Source organism: Grammomys surdaster, unplaced genomic scaffold (assembly GCF_004785775.1).
Source record: "Grammomys surdaster isolate TR1022 unplaced genomic scaffold, NIH_TR_1.0 126660, whole genome shotgun sequence".
Lineage (NCBI taxonomy): Eukaryota > Metazoa > Chordata > Mammalia > Rodentia > Muridae > Grammomys > Grammomys surdaster.
Genome location: NW_021621449.1, coordinates 3,434,547 through 3,456,093, shown reverse-complemented (window position 1 = coordinate 3,456,093; position 21,547 = coordinate 3,434,547). Strand labels below are relative to the sequence as shown.

The 21,547-nt window shown below is 40.3% G+C and overlaps 1 protein-coding gene across 3 annotated transcripts in view; it reads right to left on the bottom strand.

Moving 5' to 3' along the window:
* Nucleotides 1-2,192: 2,192 nt before the first annotated feature.
* The window catches only part of LOC114615376 (C-type lectin domain family 4 member A-like), a 63,909-nt gene continuing 44,554 nt past the window's right edge, over nt 2,193-21,547 (bottom strand). Inside the window, exons 3-9 of one of the 3 annotated variants that reach the window (XM_028761114.1) lie at nt 19,633-19,663; nt 18,080-18,108; nt 15,852-15,892; nt 12,274-12,289; nt 5,079-5,245; nt 4,003-4,115; nt 2,193-2,334 (exon numbers count right to left, since the gene is read on the bottom strand). In XM_028761114.1, the coding sequence (XP_028616947.1) occupies nt 2,193-2,334; nt 4,003-4,115; nt 5,079-5,245; nt 12,274-12,289; nt 15,852-15,892; nt 18,080-18,108; nt 19,633-19,663 (539 nt within the window). Of the gene's footprint in view, nt 2,335-4,002; nt 4,116-5,078; nt 5,246-9,064; nt 9,167-12,273; nt 12,290-15,851; nt 15,893-18,079; nt 18,109-19,632; nt 19,664-21,547 lie in introns of all 3 variants that reach the window. The other 2 variants (XM_028761115.1, XM_028761116.1) reach the window with 2 other exon arrangements.

The following is a 21,547-nucleotide window of genomic DNA, read 5'->3' as shown; positions in this document are numbered from 1 at the left end:
TTATGGTTATTGCTTATCTAATCCTGATTTAACTTTGGCACCTGGTATCTGTCTAGACCCAGTGGGATCCTCAATGGAGGAGTTAGAGAAACAGACTGAAGGAGCATAAGGGATTTTCAACTCCACAGGAAGAACAATAATATCAACCAACCAGACTCCCTGGAGCTCCCAGAGACAAAACCAACAACCAATGAGTACACATGGAGGGACCCATGGCTCCAGTTGCATATGAAGCAGAGGATGGCCTTGTCAAGCATCAATGGGAAAAAGCCTTTCATCCTATGAAAGCTCAATGCCCCAGGGTATGGGAATGCCAGGGTGGGGAGGCAGCAATGGGTGAGTGGGTGGGTGGGGGATACCCTCATAGAAGCAGGGGAGGGGAAATGGAATAGGGAGTTTCAGAGGACCGTGAAATAGATAACATTTGAAATGTAAATAAAGAAAATAGCCAATAAAAAATGAAAAACAAAGAAATGAAAACAATTACAAGATTTTTCTTTAGAAGTATGCCTAGGGTAATACAGTGGAAAGGAGAGGTAGCAAAATTCTGGACTGGATCAAGTCACACAAATGTGACCAAGCACATAGACGCGTTCTGGGGAAGAGTATGCTGATGGAGGACCTGAGGATCCTTAGAACAGAGATGATATTTACTGAGATTAAGAAGACAGGAGAATAAATGGACTTAGAGTCTTGCTTAAAGAGACTACTTATGAATAGAATCCACTGCCTATTTACTACAAACTGATTGTCTCATAATTTTAACCCATGCCATGATTTAATTCATACATCAGAATTCAGATCATAATGGTCTAGCAGAAAATGTTGTTGGCTTTGATCAGAATCAGCTCATGGTAAAGTGAATATGATCATTCTATAAAGTAACAATTCCAGCTTAGAGAATACTATTCCTGCTTTCTTTTTCTAAAGAAAAGATTTGGCTTAATTAGTAATGTTCAATTTCTCACAAAGAAGGAAATGCTGCCTCAGAGGCTGCCACAGTTTGATTTCACATATTGACTTACGTAACTGGTTACATAAATATGTCTGAAATAGGGCAGGGCAAAGCAAGATTTGCCTGTGTTTCCATTTGTCACCCTTAGCTTGTTACATGAAATGTTGGAAAAGAAGAAAACAATTGTCTATATTCTTCTTTTCTATAACAATTTAATCAGAATTTCTTGTGTCAAAAGATGCTAAATTTTATTTAATAACAGGCATTTCAGTATGTTTTTCATATAATTTCTAGTAAAAAAAAGTTAACATTTCTCATATTTCATAGTAGGTATGGAAGTTCACATTTTTTTAAGTCAGCACTGTAGCCACATTATCAGGTTGGGCCTTTTTTTCATTCTTTATCTAAATCTAAACTGTAATCCAGAATTATCCTTTAATATCATATAAACAACACACAAAACAGCAACAGCCACTGCATGTTGGTGGCTGGGGCTGCTGCTTTTCATGATTTAGTAGAGATATTGACTAAGGAGATAATCTGTAAAATATTCCAATAATTAGTTACTTAATAATTTATCAAATAATCTCAGGAGTTAGAGTGAAGAATACATAGTTGTAAAGGGCTGGGTTCTGGAATCTCTCACATGTTGATGAAGGGTACAAACTGCCAGATAAAATAGAAGTTAATACTGAGATCCATGGTACAATAGAATGACAAAAGTTAGCACCATCCTGCGTATCTGAATTTTCTTTATATAATCATAAGTGTTCTTAACACACACACACAATGATGTTAAGTAATGGGAGGTATTGGTAATATGTGTGTGTGTTAATCCAGACACTACCATTTAAAATATATATATAATTTTACTTCTCAATTTCATGTCAATAAAACCAAAGATAAACTAAAAAACAGAAAGCAAACAGATCAGGGGAACGTCTCATACAATGATATGAGTAAATGAAATGTTGAGGAGTTGGCAGAAAAGCTCCATATGTGCCCAAATGGGTCACTGTATTGTCCCTAGCATGACGAAAATTCCCAATGAAAGTTCATTTTATGACAGAATACATGGATGAACACCCAAGAATATATGTGGAGCACTGTTTTCATATGCATAACAATTTGCTTCCCACTTAAATTCTGTGGACATCGCTTCCACTTGTAGAAATTCCCAGGTGTATGAGTAATGATGCATAACAATGAAATCAAATGCTCATGGAGAATGTTGGATTCATAAGTATATTTTCTTCATCTGACAAACTGACTCCTGTTTGTGACTGCAAGGGATATCATTCCATCCCCATTCATGCCAACGATGATTTAATATAACACATTGTTCATTGTCATTGTTGGGCTCACCTCTGTGCCAGAATCTGAAAAGAAGGAAAGAACATCAGGGTGTTTCCTACAATAATGCTTGAAAGAAGGAAGCAAGAGGAAGAGAGCCTGAGGACAAGATTGGAATTTTTGGAGATCAAATTCAAGTATGTACAAATGAAGTGTTCTCTATCACCTATATCTTACACTTCCCTGCATAACAGAGACCACAGCACTCAATGTTCTTTTAACTTATTACTTAACTTTTCTTAACAACACTCAAGCCAGAGGATAACTATTTCTTCATCCCTAGGTCTTGGTACCAAGGGACAGTCAACCCATTGCTCTTATTTAGATGTTGAAAAGGTCTCTCCTGATGCTCATGTTTTAATAAAGCTTTTCCATTAAACAAAAGAACTACTTTACAGACTGGAGAACTAGTTGAAATCTCTGGAAAAATCAGTTTATTTTTATCATCAAGAACAAATAATTTCAAATTGTGGAGTCATAGTTGTCTTTTCTGATAATTGAAAACAATAACCTCACTATTGTTGCAGGATATTTGATCACATTGTGAGCCCCACGATTTATAAGCTGGAAAAACCTGTTTCTAGCTGTAGTGTGGTTCCGTCTTTAATCCAAGAGCTTTCTGTTTATTATAAACAAGTTATGGTGTGGCTCAGTCTGAGCACACAACTTTAATTCAAGAGCTTTCTGTATTTAGGATTAAATAAAGTCAACCATAGAGAAGTAGAGAAACAACCAGTTGACAGTGATTGGACATAAGAAAATACCACTGAGAGTGAGAGGTAGTCTAGAGGGATGCACAGAAAGTAAAGGAAGAACATTGACTTCGTAGGGTATTTAAGACAGCATGGAGAAGGGACTTTTCCTTCTGGGACATGGGCTGAGTTAGAAGGTCTTTATGAAATACAACAACAGATTAAAGGTTGTTGATTTGTAAGAAATAATCAGTTATGGCCTGGCAGTGGTAGCACAAGCCTTTAATCCCAGCACTGGGAGACAGAGGCAGGTGGATTTCTGAGATCGAGGCCAGGATGATCTACAGAGTGAGTTACAGGACAGCCAGGGCTATATAGAGAAATCCTATCTTGAAACATCAAAAAAAAAAAAAAAAGGAAAGAAAAAAAGAAATGACCAGTTGTAAACTTGACACCAATTTTTCTTATAAAGATATAAGTGAGGGCTAGAGAGGTGGATCAGATGCTTGCTTATTTTCAAAAAAAAATTGAGGGTTCTGTTCTCAGAACTCATATTGTCCAGGCTTCCTCCTATGCCATCCAGCTCCAGGAGATCCAACACCCAAGTCTTTAGGCTCCACAGACACCCAAATACACATAGTAGTCCCTAACAGAAACACACATAGAGACATGAGTAAAAATGAATTAAAGTCTATTTTTAAAGATGTAGACTGAAAAGCTGAAAGCAAAATAAAACACATCTAGGTGTAAGGATTTTGACTGGGTGCCCTGGTTTCTTATATTCTACATTCTTTAAACTGAATTTCCTCATCTCTACTGGGAATATCATAATGTGTGTCTCATAGGACTCCTGTGATGAATAAATGGGTGAGTAAAAATGACTCCATCTCCAGCAGTAACACCAGGAGAAAGTTATTTGAGTTTCATAATCAACAGCTGGAACAACTCAAATATTTCTCATGGTACAGAACCCAGAATTACTCTATTTAAGTCTAGACTCACGTGGCACTTTCATTGTACGGTGTCTGATCAACCCATCGCCATTGTCGACCACCTGTATCCCACAACCCTATAAAATAAGCCAAACGAGTGTTCAAGATCCCGGTGATGAAATCCTAGGGGGAAACAAAGAACAGCTTTCAGCCTAGTCTAAGTGATTCATTTTATGTTACAGAATTTCTTATAATGTCTTTGAAAAATGATTTCAATGACACAAAGTTATAGGGTTCAGCATGATGTACATATGCAAATACATAATAATCATATCCTACTTCATCTCTCTAGGCCCTTAAATAGTTTTCAAATTTGAGGTTAATATCAAGAATTATACATTGCAGAGGTACATTGTGATATTTTGACCTGGATCAAGAAATAAAAGAGCCTTGCCCCTCCCGGAGCACACATTAGCTCCTCCACCCTGTAATATATGTCTTCTCTCCCCATTCAATAGTATACTCCCTGCCACCAGGAGTGGGCATTTCCCCCCACCCTCCATCCCATGCCCAAAGTGTACAACTCCTCCAAATTATGAAGACACTTTTTAAAACATGACTCATGTTTTGACATTTCTGGAAAACAATCTCTTTCCATGATCATAATGAATTCTCATGTCAGACTCACTCCCCTCCTTTCTTTACCAACACTATTCTAGACAATTGTGTATGAGAGAATTGGATACATCTAATCACTCTCCATTCATAACTTCAGATAATTCATTTCTGATGGCTGGTCATGACCCTTCCAGTTTGGTCCTATTTCACTGATTCCCTTCTCTGTAAAGCAGTTGATACTACAAGACGCATTAGAGTGCAGAAATCACAAACTGGTCTTTCAAGCAGAAACATTTCATCCTTCCCTTCATCATCATGTGCTGAATTTCTGATTCCATGGTCTCTTGGGGTTTAGTTCCACTGAAACAGGACCAAGGTGTGGAAGGCAAAGGCTGAAGCCACCATTCCTGCATATCTGCTAGAAAGCCTTCTGCCACAGCACTAACACCCAAGTCAACAAAACTCCCTCTTAGTAGAAACAGGCAGACAGCATGTTGGGCTCAGGCTCCAGTCTCTTCCAGAATGTACCTCTTCTTCCTGGCTATGGATCACCACCAGATGAGCACCCATGCGAGAGCAGTTCTCCTCACTTTCCATCCAATATGATGATGAGTTATTTGAAGTGACTGTGGAAATCAAGTAGCAGTGGGAACCAAATGGCTTCCAATCCTCTGGACAACAGCTCCAGACTTTTTCTTTGGGGGAAGAAGGAAATGTAAATGCAGTGTAATAAAGTAATCCTAAAAGCTGTTTGTGGACAGACAACACATGAAAGCTAAGACTCCCTCCTGCTGCCAGATGCAGCAGGAGTCCTTTACCCTCAGTTACCAAGATACCCAAGTCTAACTCCATTATCTCTAAAGTCAGGGCTCTTTGTCAAACTGGAGTGTCAGGAAAAGCAAGAAAAATGGAGTGGAAAGGACACCCAGACTCTTAGGATTTAAAGTAAATCATCTGGGTCTCACAAAAATATAAGAAAGAGTCCAGAAAAAAATGTGAAAGAGAATGCATACAAAAGGTAAAAATCCAAATTAATATCTAATGTATTTAATCACAATTCTTTGAATCTGTAGCTATGTGTTTTTCTGTTTTATAATAGTAAAATATTTGAGAATAATATATTTAAATGTAGTGGATATGGTAGAATGAAGGTGACACAGAAATCAGTTAACTGGAAAAACAAATACCATAGAAATTGAATTAAATAACAGAAGCAAAACAGACATAATGAATGAAAGAATGCATGAAAGAAAGAAAATCTCTTACCATGATCTTTAATCTGACTGTAATAAATAAATATTTGTAAAAGACATGAAAAATAAAACAAAGAATTGAGAAACACATTGTAACAGATATACAGAGATATATTCACAATCATGTATATATTCCTATGTATTTAAATGGAAACCAAGAACATCAAAGAGATGGGAAAACGTCAGACAATGGGAAGAGATAGAAGCCCAAATGACCAAAGCATTCAGGGTTAAATGGGTTACTAAGAAATTACATTTTCAATGGTAAAACATAAACAAGGCTGAGAAAAATAAGAATATTATATACCACTATGAAGAACTTGGATAGATACAGACACATATATTATTCTTCCTTTTGTAGAACCTAACCCAATATCCCACCATAGTATGGGCTATATATGGCAACATCCCTCAAAAAATTATAGTGTAGAAAAATGGAGGAAAAAATGAGGGTTTTTTATTTTACATTTAATTAAAATTATATCATTTTTCCTCCTCTTTCTTCCAATACCTACATGTACCCTCTTCTCCCTCAAATTCATGACCTATTTTTATTGTTATAAGACCTACAGGAAATGAATAACTTCCAAGAGGGAAAGTTAATTTTTTCCCAGGGATGAGTCTCCAATACCTGTGGTTAACCTTTCTAAAAGGTATACTTTTATCAAACAGACATGGCATTATACATAAACACTCATAGATTATACATAAACACTCATATCAAGGCTGATTAAGGCAACACAGTAGGAAGAAAGGGATCCCATGAGCAGAGGAGGCCTGCTTTTTCTGAAAGGAAATAGGGGAGCAGTAGAACTTGGAAATAAGGGAAGTATTGGGACAGGTATAATGGAAGATAGGCAGGCTTCAGTTGGGATGTGTGTGTGAGAGAAGAATAAATGTTTTCTAAAGAAATAAAAGATTGAGATGATAAAAAGAAGGTATGCTTTTAAATAGCCTACCTGCAGTAGACAATCAAGTGAAGTCAATAGTCTATCATACTTTTATAATTTAGACCCTGTGTACAGTGTGATTAGACTAGCATTTCACACCTGTCATCCACCTTCTAGACAATAATTCCAAAAATGTTAATAGGTGATTATCCTATAAGATTAGTCATCATGCAGATACAAATTATTGAATATAAGGATCTTCTGAAGACATTTTACAACCAAGAGAAAACTAAAGAGATGTGACAGTAAAATACAACATGGTGCCCCAGATGAAAGTCTAGTAATTGTAAACTTCAATCAGGGTTAACATCAGTGTTAACTTACTATTGTTACCAACCCCAATTGTTCATAAAAGATGCTCATATGAGGACAGAGTTTGTATATGTAGGCTTAGTACAATATCTTTATATCATCACATGAAATCTGTAAATTTAAAACTGTTCTCAAGGAACCTGTTAAAGCACTTAGTAATTTATATTCGTGATGCAGGGCTTTATATATATATATATATATAGACAAAAACAAATATATATATATATATGTATGTATAGTACTAAGAGGACCTAACCCTCTCCATTTTACCACAGGCAGACACTTTAGGCCTTAAATTTCAGTTTTTCAAGGAAGTAGAAAAGGCTTCTCAGAAAAAAATCACAGACAATGGGCCATTAATCAGTAACGTAGCTGAGAGAGCTAGTCAAAACAAGGACTAAGAAAGTTCCTGGAATTTCTCTAAGGCATGACCAAAACTGGTAAAACTATTAGAGCAATGAATCAAAAATGCACTACTGTACTTGCTGCTTACCGAAACAATCATATTAAAATTAACCTAATCTTTGAAGTTTCCCTAACTGCACTTAAAGAGGAGCCTGCAAGCTTATCTTCTCATTACCATGTTGGAATGAATGGCTGACCCCTGCATGCTCCTTACTTTTGCATATTATTTGAGTCTGAGGTCTTCCTTCAGTGATTATTGAATCCTCATAGTCTATGTTATATATATTATACATATTAAGTATACATAAACTGAGATGAGAAATAAGTATGTAGAGATGGTTCAGAATGACAGAAGCTAGAGAAATATAAGATTAACAGAATACTTTTCACACAGAAGACTTGTGAAGACAAATGGAGGCATACATTTCAGATTTTCTAGTCTGATGTAAATGTGCATGTGGACTCCACCTCTTAATATGTGCCACCTCAGAATCTATTAGAAACATCAAACAACTCAGGAAGACATCTCCTACTCACATGCAGGCCCTTCCAGCCAGAACAGGTAGGCAACTTGCCTGTGAAACACTCTTACTCCCTCAGGTCTAAAAGGCACATTCCCCCACCATTCCTCCACCATCACCACTTTGCCTTATCCCTGACCCCAACTCCAGACTCTATCCCCTGCACAAGTGCAGCCTATAGCAGCCAGAAGAACAGTAGAAAAACTCAGGCTAAGACTCATTGCTAGACCAGAAGCCAGGGCAAATGCCAGAACTCCAAATAGACTGCTAACCCTTGAACCTCCTCCACCCTCTTTGTGCACCCAAGACACTACCCCCAATGTCCTCTTTCCTACTCAACACTCTGTCCCATCGACAACTCTAATGGAGAACCTCTGTTCAACAAGGGACCATGGCTCCCTTGAGAAGTCCATCTGCCAACTCAGGCAGAGAACCTGAGTTCTCCTCAACCACAGGCCACACAGACCAGAAGACCAGAGATGAAACGGAAACCAGGAAATAAAACCCAACAAAGACAAACTCAGACATGTCCCAGATTTCACGTACTAGAGCAAGCCCTGAATATCTCAACACAGCTAAAGCATGAGAAAAAGACCTCAGAATCAACTTTATGAAGATGATAGATGTAAGAAAAATGAATAAAAATTCCTTAAAGAAATCAAGAAAAAGCCAAACAAAATACATACACATCACACATTTACACACATATATACAAACCACACACATACATACTACATGCACACAATTATACTTACCACACACACATACTACATATACACAGTTATACTTACCACACACACACATACACACAAACACACACAAACACACACACACTCACATACACACACAGTATAGTAAGTCTTAAACTCAATCTTGATCATAACTTCTTCCTCTCCCTCCTCTTCTCTCTCTACTTTTCCTCCCTCTACCTCCACCTCTCCCTCTCTTTATTCATCCCTCTCCCTCACCATTTTTCTCCCCCTTTCCCTCCCTTCTCCCATCCCTTTTCCTCCCCATCACACTCCTCTCTCCCTCCCCCATTCATCCAACTCTAGGGAAATAGTGTAACTCACCTGACATCATAATCCCTTCACTGAAGCAGGTGAAACTGGAATGGTATGCGTGAAGTTCAGACAGTCTTGTATTGATCTTGTCCATTGTAAACTGGTAAGTCACTGTTAAGGATGAAGAAAATGAGCATCCACATAGTCATTCCTGAAGCCTCATGTCCTCTACCTGGGCCAGGCCTGTCTCTCCTCTATACCTGCCCAACTTTATGTCCCAAGTGGATGCATATAACCTGAGCAAAGGGCCCAAGAAAGACTTGAAAAGCCCAGGACACAGAGAAGGACTTAGTTTCTTAACAACTACAGTCTCTCAGTCAGGCCCAGTTCTCACTCATCTAAAAAAAAAAAAAAAAAAAAAAAAGCTTAGGACTGTTAAGAGTCCCTGCGTCCCTGCAGTTGAGCACTTGAGAGGAGCATATGAGCAGGCCGAGGGGTGAAAACTACAGGAAAAGGTGAAGTCAGAGCCCTTTGGCCTTACAGGAATACTTCTGAGAACCAAGGTGGGCAAACACAGAAATCTCTCTGGCAGGTTTGTTGCACTCATAAGGTAAAACTGCCCCTTCCCATCAGGTGTCCCAGCCAGTGGCCTGGCCCTCTAAGGCTTGGCTCACAGGGTCAGAGAATAGCTGCAGTCCTGCACAGACTGATGCTCCCAGGGATCTTTGGCCATGACAGCAGCTCAAGGATGAAAAGCTGACAAGGAGACAGTAAGGTAAATGCTTATAGGAAATCCTCAGGGAAAGACTTTTAAAAATATAAAATGCAAAGTAAGATATTAAGGTAGAAAGCAGCAAAAGAAAAATAAGAAAATACGCCTAGAAAGTAAAGTCACTGAAGGAGAGGAAGAGAAAAAGAAATATTGTGAAAGATGCACAGTTGCTAAAGAAACAAAAGAAAAAATGAACATACACAGTAAGAAGATATATTAAGTTTGAAAGTAATAAAATGAATTCTCCAAAGGAAGGAGAAGAAAAAGAGAAATAGGTAAAAATGTTTTGTATAGGTCCTTCCGGTTCACATCTGTGCCCAGGAGCAGATCCTGTGCTCAAGCCCTCACACCACACTGCCCACACCCACAGATAGCTTGAACCTAGGAGTTCTGACTCCCTCAGGCTCACAGGTGAGTCCCTTTACCCCAATACTTGGCCTAACTGGGACCCCCAGGGCCCAGAGGACATAGGACCTTATGTCTCTCTGGAGACACACATTTCTTCAGGTTCACGTCTGCTCCCGAGAATAGATCCTGTGCTTCATCCCCAGCCAACCCATATAACTCCAGAGAGAATATGGCTCCACAGGAGTTCTGACACAGCCAGATACACAGGTCACGCACTCAGACCCTTCCAGACCCAGGGACAACCTGGCACAAGGAGGCCCAACATAACCAGGCTCACAGGAGAAACAGGCTCAAGTCAGAGACGGCAAGGCCAGTTAATAGCAGAGATAATCGGATGACAAGGGGCAAGTGCAAGAACATAAGCAGCAGAAAGCAATAACACTTGGCAAGATCAGACCCAGTTCTCCAACCACAGCAAGCCCTGGATACCTGAACACACCTGAAAAGCAAGATTCTAATCTAAAATCCAATCTCATGAAGATGATAAAAAAACTTGAGGAGGACGTAAACGACACCCTTAAAGAAATACCGGAGATCCCTCAACCTGGCCCTACTCCCTGGAGCAGACTCATAGCTGGTCTGCTCCCGGGAAGACACGATATTCAAACCCATCCCAGAGGATCTGCTGCACTCAGAGCAGTTGGTAAGAACCCTCCCTCAAGTCACAAAGTCCCAGAGATGCAGCTGGGAGACCAGCAGCTCACTAGGTACACATCACCCATGAAAACTCTGCCGTCCAGAATACCACTCCCCTTCCACCCACTCTGCCTGGCCCTTCTTGCTGGGGCAGACTCATAACTGGTCTGCTTCCGGGAAGACACCATATTGAAACCCAGCCCAGAGGATTTGCTTCACTCGGAGCAGTTGAGGATCTACTGCACTCAGAGCAGCTGACTCTTAGCTTGTCTGCTCCCTTGAAGACACGATACCTTGACCCATTGGCATGGATTCTGTCCACTCTGAGCCTGTGCACTGAGCAGACCTAGGGCACTACCTCTGCAATCAATCTCACAGTACCCAGAGGAAGCTAGACTCCCAGGAGATCTAACAACACCAGGATCACAGAGGAAGCTGAACTCCCAAGAACTCTAACACACACAGGATCATAGAATTACAGAGACAACTGGATTACAGAGGAAGCCTGACTCCCAGGAGCTTTGACACCCAGAATCACTGGATCAGAGAGACAACTGGACTCTGAGGAGCTCTCTGATACAGCCAAGATAACGGGAGAGATAGGCTCCAGTCAGAGACATTGCGTGAAGGTAGCACTAGAGATAAACAGATGGCAAAATGCAAGCTCAAGAATGTAAGCAACAGGTACCCAACCGCAGAAAACCAAGAAAAACAGGGACTCCCAGGAGCTTGAACTCACGCAGCATCCCAGGTAAGGAAAAAGCAGCACTCACCCCAAACAGGGAACAACAGGGACCCACTGGGACCCAGGATTTCGCTCCTGGCCTGGAGCGGGCTCCATCCGGTCTGGGCCCGAGCACTCGCGGATCCCGGGAGGCAGCTCTGCACCCAATCTCGCAGACTCCAGAGGAAGCGGGGCTCACAAGACCTCTGTGCCAAGCAGGGTCTTGGGCTAGGAGGTGGCAGTGCTTGCCCCCGAACAGGGAGTGGCTAGGACCCACTGGGACCCAGGAGTTCACTCCAGGGCCCGGAGCGTGGGTTCCTTCCGGTCTGTGCCAGAGCAGATCCTGGGAGTCAGCTCTGCACCCAATCTCACAGAACCTAGAGGGAGCGGGGCTCTCCGTGGCTCAAGCTAGCTCAAGCAGTTTCTTAGGCTAGGAGGTGGCAGTGCTCGCCCCCAATCAGGGAGCAACTGGGACCCACTGGGACCCACTGGGACTCATTGGGATCCAGGAATCCGCTCCTGACCCGGAGCCCCGGCCCCTTCCGGTTTCCACCTGAGCACCGAGCACATCTTGGGCCTCAGCTCTAACTCAAGCAGCAAAACCCATCCCAAACAGTTCTGACACAACCTAGATAATAGGAAAGACAGGCCCCAGTCAGAGACAGCACTGATAGCACAAAGGTGATCCAGATGGCGAAAGGCAAGCGCAAGAACACAAGCACCAGCAACCCAAGGTACTTGCCATTATCAGAACCTAGTTCTCCCACATTAGAAAGTCCTGAACTCCCCATATCACCAGGAAAACAAGAACCAGATCTAAAATCATTTCTAATGATGATGCTAGAGGACTACAAGAAGGAAGTAAATAACACTATCAAAAAACTTGAGGAGAACACAGGAAAACAGGATGAAGTCCTTAAAGAAACACAAAAATCCTTTAAAGAATTACAAGAAAACACAAACAAACAGATGAAGGAATTGAACAAAACCATCCAGGACATAAAAATGGAAGTGGAAACAATAAAGAAATCACAAAGGGAGACTATCCTGGAGATAGAAAACCTAAAAAAGAAATCAGGAGTCATAGACACAAGCATCACCAACAGAATACAAGAGATAGAAGAAAGAATCTCAGGTGCAGAAGATACCTTAGAAAATATTGACATAACTATCAAAGAAAATGCAAAATGCAAAAAGTTGCTATCTCAAAATATCCAGGAAATCCAGGACGCAATGAGAAGACCAAACCTAAGGATAATAGGTATAGATGAGAGTGAAGATTCCCAACTTAAAGGGCCAGTAAATATCTTCAACAAAATTATTGAGGAAAACTTCCCTAACCTAAGGAATGAGATGCCCATAATAACACAAGAAGCCTACAGAACACCAAACAGACTAGATCAAAAAAGAAATACCTCCCGTCACATAATAATCAAGACTCAAAATGTACAAAACAAAGACAGAATTTTAAAAGCAGTAAGGGAAAAAGGCCAAATAACATATAAAGGCAAACCTATCAGAATTACACCTGACTTCTCACCAGATACTATAAAAGCCAGAAGATCCTGGACAAATATCATACAAACCCTAAGAGAACATAAATGCAAGCCCAAGCTACTTTACCCAGCAAAACTCTCAATTACCATAGACGGAGAAACTAAGATATTCCATGACAAAACTGAATTTACACAGTATCTTCCCACAAATCCAGCTTTACAAAGGATAATAGCAGGAAAGCTCCAATACAAGGAGGGCAATCATACCCCAGAAAGAGCAAGAAAATAATCCTTTTCCATCAAACCCAAAAGAAGATAACCACACAAACGATGTCTCCACTATTAGCAAAAATGACAGGAAGCAAGAACACCCTCTCCTTAATATCTCTTAACATCAATGGACTCAATTCCCCAATAAAAAGGCATAGGCTAACGGACTGGATACGCAAACAGGACCCAGCTTTTTGCTGCTTACAGGAAACCCACCTCAGTGACAAAGACAGACACTACCTTAGAGTAAAAGGTTGGAAAACAATTTTTCAAGCAAATGGCACTAAGAAACAAGCGGGAGTAGCCATTCTAATATCGAATAAAATCAACTTTCAACTTAAAACTATCAAAAAGGATAAGGAAGGGCATTTCATACTTGTCAAAGGAAAAGTCAACCAACATGAACTCTCAATTCTGAATATCTATGCGCCAAATACAAGAGCATCGAATTTCATAAAAGAAACCTTACTAAAGCTCAAAACACACATTGCACCTCACATAATAATAGTGGGAGACTTCAACACCCCACTCTCAGCAATGGATAAATCATGGAAACAGAAACTAAATAGAGATACAGTAAAACTAACAGAAGTTATGAACCAAATGGACTTAACAGATATCTATAGAACATTTCATCCTAAAGCAAAAGAATATACCTTTTTCTCAGCACCTCATGGTACCTTCTCCAAAATAGACCATATAACTGGGCACAAGACAGGCCTCAACAGATATAAGAAAATTGAAATAATTCCCTGCATCCTATCAGATCACCATGGTCTAAGGCTGGTCTTCAAAAATGACAAAGAGAATGGAAAGCCCACATTTACATGGAAACTGAACAACACCCTACTCCTTGATAATCAGGTAAGGGAAGAAATAAAGAAAGCAATTAAAAACTTCTTAGAATTTAATGAAAATGATGACACATCATACCAAAATTTATGGGATACAATGAAAGCAGTGCTAAGAGGAAAATTCATAGCTCTAAGTGCCTACAAAAAGAAACTGGAGGGAGCATACACTAACAGCTTGACAAAGCACCTGAAAGACCTAGAACAAAAAGAAGCTAATACACCCAAGAGGAGTAGAAGGCAGGAAATAATTAAACTCAGGGCTGAAATCAACCAAATTGAAACAAAAAGAACTATCCAAAGAATCAATAAAACCAGGAGCTGGTTCTTTGAGAAAATCAACAAGATAGATAAACCCTTAGCTAGACTAATCAGAGGGCAGAGAGACAGTATCCAAATTAATAAAATCAGAACTCAAAAGGGGGACATAACAACAGAAACTGAGGAAATTAAAAAAATCATCAGATCCTACTACAAAAGCCTATATTCAACAAAATTGGAAAACTTGGATGAAATGGACAATTTCCTAGACAAATACCAGTTGCCAATGTTAAATCAGGACCAGATAAACCATCTAAACAGTCCCATAACCCCAAAAGAAATAGAAGCAGTCATTAAAAGTCTCCCTACAAAGAAAAGCCCGGGACCAGACGGTTTTAGTGCAGAATTCTATCAGACCTTCAAGGAAGACCTAATCCCAATTCTTTTCAAACTATTCCACAAAATAGAAACAGAAGGTACACTACCCAACTCATTCTTTGAAGCCACAATTACACTCATACCTAAGCCACACAAAGACCCAACAAAGAAAGAGAACTTCAGGCCAATCTCCCTTATGAACATTGATGCAAAATTACTCAATAAAATTCTAGCAAACCGAATTCAAGAACACATAAAAACAATTATCCATCACGATCAAGTTGGCTTCATCCCAGGAATGCAGGGTTGGTTCAATATTCGGAAATCCATCAATGTAATCCATTATATAAACAAACTCAAAGAAAAAAACCACATGATCATCTCACTAGATGCTGAGAAAGCATTTGACAAAGTTCAACACCCCTTCATGATAAAAGTGTTGGAAAGGTCAGGAATTCAAGGTCCATACCTAAACATAGTAAAAGCAATTTACAGCAAACCAGTAGCCAGCATTAAACTAAATGGAGAGAAACTTGAAGCAATCCCACTAAGATCAGGGACTAGGCAAGGCTGCCCACTCTCCCCCTACTTATCTAATATAGTATTGGAAGTCCTAGCCAGAGCAATTAGGCAACACAAGGAGGTCAAAGGGATACAAATTGGAAAGGAAGAAGTCAAAATCTCACTATTTGCAGATGATATGATAGTATACTTAAGTGACCCCAAAACTTCCACCAGAGAACTCCTAAACCTGATAAACAACTTTAGCAAAGTAGCTGGATATAAAATTAACTCAAGCAAATCAGTAGCCTTCCTCTACTCAAAAGATAAACTGGCTGAGAAAGAAATTATGGAAATGACACCCTTCAAAATAGTCACAGATAATATAAAATACCTTGGTGTGAACCTAACCAGGCAAGTAAAAGACCTGTATGACAAGAACTTCATTCCCCTGAAGAAAGAAATCGAAGCCGATCTCAGAAGATGGAAAGATCTCCCATGCTCATGGATTGGAAGGATTAATATAGTAAAAATGGCTATTTTGCCAAAAGCCATCTACAGATTTAATGCAATCCCCATCAAAATTCCCACTCAATTCTTCTCAGAGATAGAAAGAGCAATCTTAAAATTTATTTGGAATAACAAAAAACCCAGGATTGTGAAAACTACTCTCAGCAATAAAAGAACTTCTGGAGGAATCACCATCCCCGACTTCAAGCTGTACTACAAAGCAATAGTGATAAAAACTGCATGGTATTGGAACAGAGACAGGCAGGAGGATCAGTGGAATAGAATAGAAGACCCAGAAATGAACCCCCATACCTATGGTAACTTAATCTTTGACAAAGGGGCTAAAACCATCGAATGGAAAAAAGATAGCATTTTCAACAAATGGTGCTGGTCCAACTGGTGGTCAGCATGTAGAAAAATGAAAATTGATCCATACTTATCTCCTTGTACGAAGCTCAATTCCAAATGGATTAAGGACCTCCACCTAAAACCAGCCACACTGAAACTAATAGAAGAGAAACTGGGAAAAAGCCTGGAATACATAGGCACAGGGAAAAAGTTCCTGAACAGAACGCCAATGGCCTGTGCTCTAAGACCAAAAATTGACAAGTGGGACCTCATAAAGCTGCAAAGCTTCTGTAAAGCAAAGGACACAGTCAATAGGACAGAGCGGCAACCAACAGATTTGGAAAAGATCTTCACCAACCCTACATCTGATAAAGGACTAATATCCAAGGTATACAAAGAACTGAAGAAATTAGTCTCTAGACAATCAAAGAACCCTATTAAAAAATGGAGCACAGACCTGAACAAAGAATTCTCAACTGAGGAAGCTCGAATGGTTGAGAAGCACCTAAAGAAGTGTTCAGCATCCCTAGTCATCAGGGAAATGCAAATGAAAACAACACTGAGATTCCACCTCACACCAGTCAGAATGGCTAAGATCAAAAACACGGGTGACAGTACATGTTGGCGAGGATGTGGAGAAAGAGGAACACTCCTCCACTGTTGGTGGGATTGTAAACTGGTACAACCACTATGGAAGGCAGTCTGGCGGTATCTCAGAAAATTGAACATAGCGTTACCTAGGGACCCAGCTATACCACTCCTGGGCATATACCCAAAAGAAGTTTCAACATACAACAGGGACACATGCTCCACCATGTTCATAGCAGCCTTATTTATAATAGCCAGAAGTTGGAAAGAACCCAGATGCCCTTCAACAGAAGAATGGATGCAGAAAATGTGGTATATTTATACAATGGAGTACTACTCAGCTATTAAAAACAATCAGTTCACAAAATTCCTAGGCAAATGGATGGAGCTGGAAAATATCATCTTGAGTGAGATGACCCAATCTCAAAGGAACATACATGGTATGCACTCACTGATAAGTAGATATTAGCCCAAAAGCTCACAATTTCTAAGAATCTTCATATAGACCACATAAAACTCACATAGAAGAAGGAAGACCAAAGTATGAATGCGTTGGTCCTTTATAGAAGGAGCATCAAAAGTTTCAACCAGAACTCCCAAAGTCTAAACCACCAACCAGAGAGCACAAAGGGAGGGACTCACGCACCTGTATAGGGAATTGAGGGTGACCTTGTTAGACTCCAGTGAAAGTGGAGGGCCAAGGTCCCCAAAAGTTTGGATCCCCTACTGTGTTGGAATTCGAGAGCAGGGAGATGGGACTGGGAGGATGTTTGGAGCACACCATCACAAAAATTAGGAGGAAGGGGTAGGGGATAAGGGATTTGGGGGGAGAATGAGAAAGGATACAACATTGAAAGGTAAATACGTATAATACCCAATAAAAACCCCACACAGATAAAGGATTTTAAAAAAAAAGGAAGTCTATTTATTTTAAATTAACTTCAAAAGTTTCTAGGAGATGCAAATTGGCTAAGATACTATTTTAAGCTCTCCACAAAAGAATTTAAATCTCTGTTCAATATTCACAAGAGAGAGGTAAACCCTAACTTCCTCAACAGTTAATTGACAAAAGAGAGGTAATCTCACAAAAAGTAGAAAAAGCTATTTCTAATCGATATATCATATAGTCTGATTAATTGTCAGTGGTGCTATAAAAGTCCTTTGACAAAAGATTATTAATATAGATTTATATATCCTTAAATAAGGCCTTCATGACTCTCTGAGTGTGGAAGGAGCAACTGTTGGCGCTTCTGCCCTGATTTTACAAGAACTCTGAAAAATTGGCTTTAAAAACAAAACAGGGGGAACGGTACCCCCTCAGAAGGAGTCCCCCTGAAATACTCTCCGTCATGCCTTGTTCACTTTTCTCTCTCTAAAGCTGAAAGCTCATGGCAAATCTCTTGCTGACCATGTTGTTGACCTCGGGCACCACCAAGACCAACAAAACTTTGCCACAGATATGGGGAAGGACCCTCATACCCATAAAGGGAATGCCCCAGTCCCAGTTCCCTTATGGAGCCGAGGACTGATATGCCTGCCCAATACCACAGAAGGCACAGCTAACCGGCTACCACAAATATTAATGAAAAAAATAGATACCCTCACAAAGCCAGGCCCAATCATAAATACAATGAATAACAATTTACGTCCAGGGAAGAGAAATCTCCCTGAGAATCCCCTTCTTTTTTCTTTCCAGGTAAAATTGAATCACCTGTGATGCCTGCTATTAGAAGTTCTAACCCAGATGGACCAGAAGCCAGGAGCCTCGCCCTTACCCTCACCCCCTACCTTTTCCCACCTGCACAAGGTTCCCTGAAGCTGGGCAACTGCAAGATCCTGCTTGGCAACTGCAGATAGACTCAAAGCAGTGTACCATATCATCTGAAGAATAGCAGGGAGACCATAACTCAAGCAGTGTACCATATCTTCTGAAGAATAGCAGGTTGCAGTCCTCCTCGCCCCCACGAATAACCAGGACCCGCCGGTCGGGTCAAGTGGCACCCAGACGTGGGGCTCGAGGCACGGACCCATCCGGACGGACCCTCATTGAGAGGATGTGCGCACGACATCAAGATTGAGCAAGACAGAGATCATCGCCCGTGACCTGTCGTCCACGGAACCAGGTTGATGCTGCCATCAAGAAGGCAATTGAAGTTCATTACCATCAGCTGAAAATTGCAGAGGATCCAGAAGTGACCCGGCAGGAGACTGACACAGCTGTCAGCTCCCCTGCCTCCCCCTACGGTCGACCCCTAGACTTCCACGCCCTCCAGAAGGGTTCCTGGTATGCCTGGCTTTGCCCTCATTTCTCTCGCTAGAGAGCTTGGCCTCTTGATCACCACAACAAAAATTGGCTTTTTCCTAAACCAAGGCCACCCTTGACATGGCCGCTAACATTGGGGAGCCTTCCTTTATGACAATATTACACCCCAAACTGACAAATGTTTGGTAACTTGAACATTTACAAGAGACTAGGATGGCTGTGAGTTAGCCCAATGACGGGATTATTGTAGGTCCACTTCCCAGGGGCCCACCCAATGCAGCCGAAAAGGAGTGTGTGGTGCTGGGAGTGGGTGCAGCCTACATGGCCTAAGACAGGGCTCTCACCCTCCTTTCACCCACATCAGAGTCCCTTGACGTTGCCCATCGTCGACAGCCTAAAGCCTTCGACCATCGATGTGACTCGTCTCACATCAGTGTTTTGGGGTTGTGAACTTGTCTAAGACCCCCCATAATTAGACATCCAAATTCAAAACTCACATAGTTGGGATTGAACATAAGACGCCTTCTCTAACTAAACAGAGAAGGGGGAGATGCCAGAAGCCAGGACCCTCGCCCTTACCCTTACCCCCTACCTTTCCCCACCTGCTCAATGTCCTCTGAAGCTTGGCAACTGCAAGATCCTGCTTAGCAACTGCAGATAGACTCAAAGCAGAGTACCATGTCTTCTTAAGAATAGCAGGGAGACCATAACTCAAGCAGTGTACCATATCTTCTGAAGAACTGCAGGTAGATCATAATTCAAGGCAGTGTACCATATAGACCATGACATGTTTCAAGGCACAGGCCAAGAAGATTTTGTACTTTTCCACCACTTGGACCCTCTTACCCCCTCCCCTTGTAAAACATGCTATAAAAAAGCATTTCATGTTCAAAAAAAAAAAGAAATTAAAAAAAATGGGAAAAAACAAAACAAAACAAAAAAAAGAATGTAAGCAACAGAAACCGAGGTTACTTGGCATCATCAGAACCCAATTCTCCAACCATAGCAAGTCCTGGACACCACATCACACATTCAGAAAGGCAACATTCAGATTTAAAATCACTTCTCAGGATAATGATTGAGGACTTAAAAAGGACATAAATAATTCTCTTAAAGAAATACAGGAGAACACAGGTAAACAGATTAGGAGCCCTTAAAGAGAAAACACAAAAATTCCTTAAAGAATTAAAGAAACACACACACACACAAACAGGTAAGGAATTGAAAAAATCCATCCAGGATCTAAAAATGGAAGTAGAAACAATAAAGAAATCACAAAGGGAGATTACCCAGGAGATATAAAACTTAAAAAAAAAAGATCAGGAGTCATGGATGCAAGAATCACCAACAGAATACAAGAGATAAAAGAGAGAATCTCAGGTGCAAAAGATGCCATAGAAAACATTGACAGCAAGGTCAAAGAAATGCAAAATGCAAAAGGCTCCTAACCCAAAACATCCAGGAAATCTAGGACACAATGAGAAGAAGAAACTTAAGGATAACAGGTATAGAAGAGAGTGAAGATTCTGAAATCAAAGAGCCAGTAAATATCTTCAACAACAGTATGGTAGAAACTTCCCTAACTTAAATAAAGAGATGCCCATGAACATACAAGAAACTTACAGAACTCCAAATAGACTAGACCAGAAAAGAAATAACTCCCATCACACAATAATCAAGACATCAAATGCACAAAACAAAGAAAGAATATTAAAAGCAGTAAGGGAAAAGGGTCAAGTAACTTATAAAGACAGACCTATCAGTATTACACCAGACTTCTCAGCAGAGACTACAAAAGCCAGAAGATCCTGGACAGATGTCATACAGACCCTAAGAGAACACAAACACCAGCCCAGGCTACTATACCCAGGTAAAACTCTCAATGACCATAGATGGAGAAACCAAGATATTCCATGACAAAACAAAATTTACACAATTTCTTTCCACAAATTCAGCACTACAAAGGATAATAAATGGAAAATTCCAACACAAGATAAGGCAAGAAATTATCCTTCTTCCAACAAACCCAAACAAAGATAGCCACACAAACATAACTCCATCTCTAATAACAAAAATAACAGGAAGCAACATTTACTTTTCTTTAATATCTCTTAACATCACTAGACTCAAATCCCCAGTAAAAAGACATAGACTAACAGACTAGATATGTAAACAGGACCCAGTATTTTGTTGCATACAGAAAACACAACTTAGTGACAAAAACAGACAGAGTAAAAGACTGGAAAAAATTTTCTAAGCAAATGGTCCCAAGAAACAAGCTGAAGTAACCAGTCTAATACAGAATAAAATCAACTTTCAACCAAAAGTTATCAAAAAAGATAAGGAAGAACACTTTACACTTGTCAAAGGAAAAATCTACCAGGGTGAACTCACAATTCTGAATATCTATTCTCCAAACACAAGTGCACCCACATTCATAAATGAAACTCAAAGTTTCTAACCAAGCAAGTGAAAGATTTTATGACAAGAACTTCAAGTCTCTGAAGAAAGAAAATTGAAGAAGATCTCAAAACATGGAAAGATCT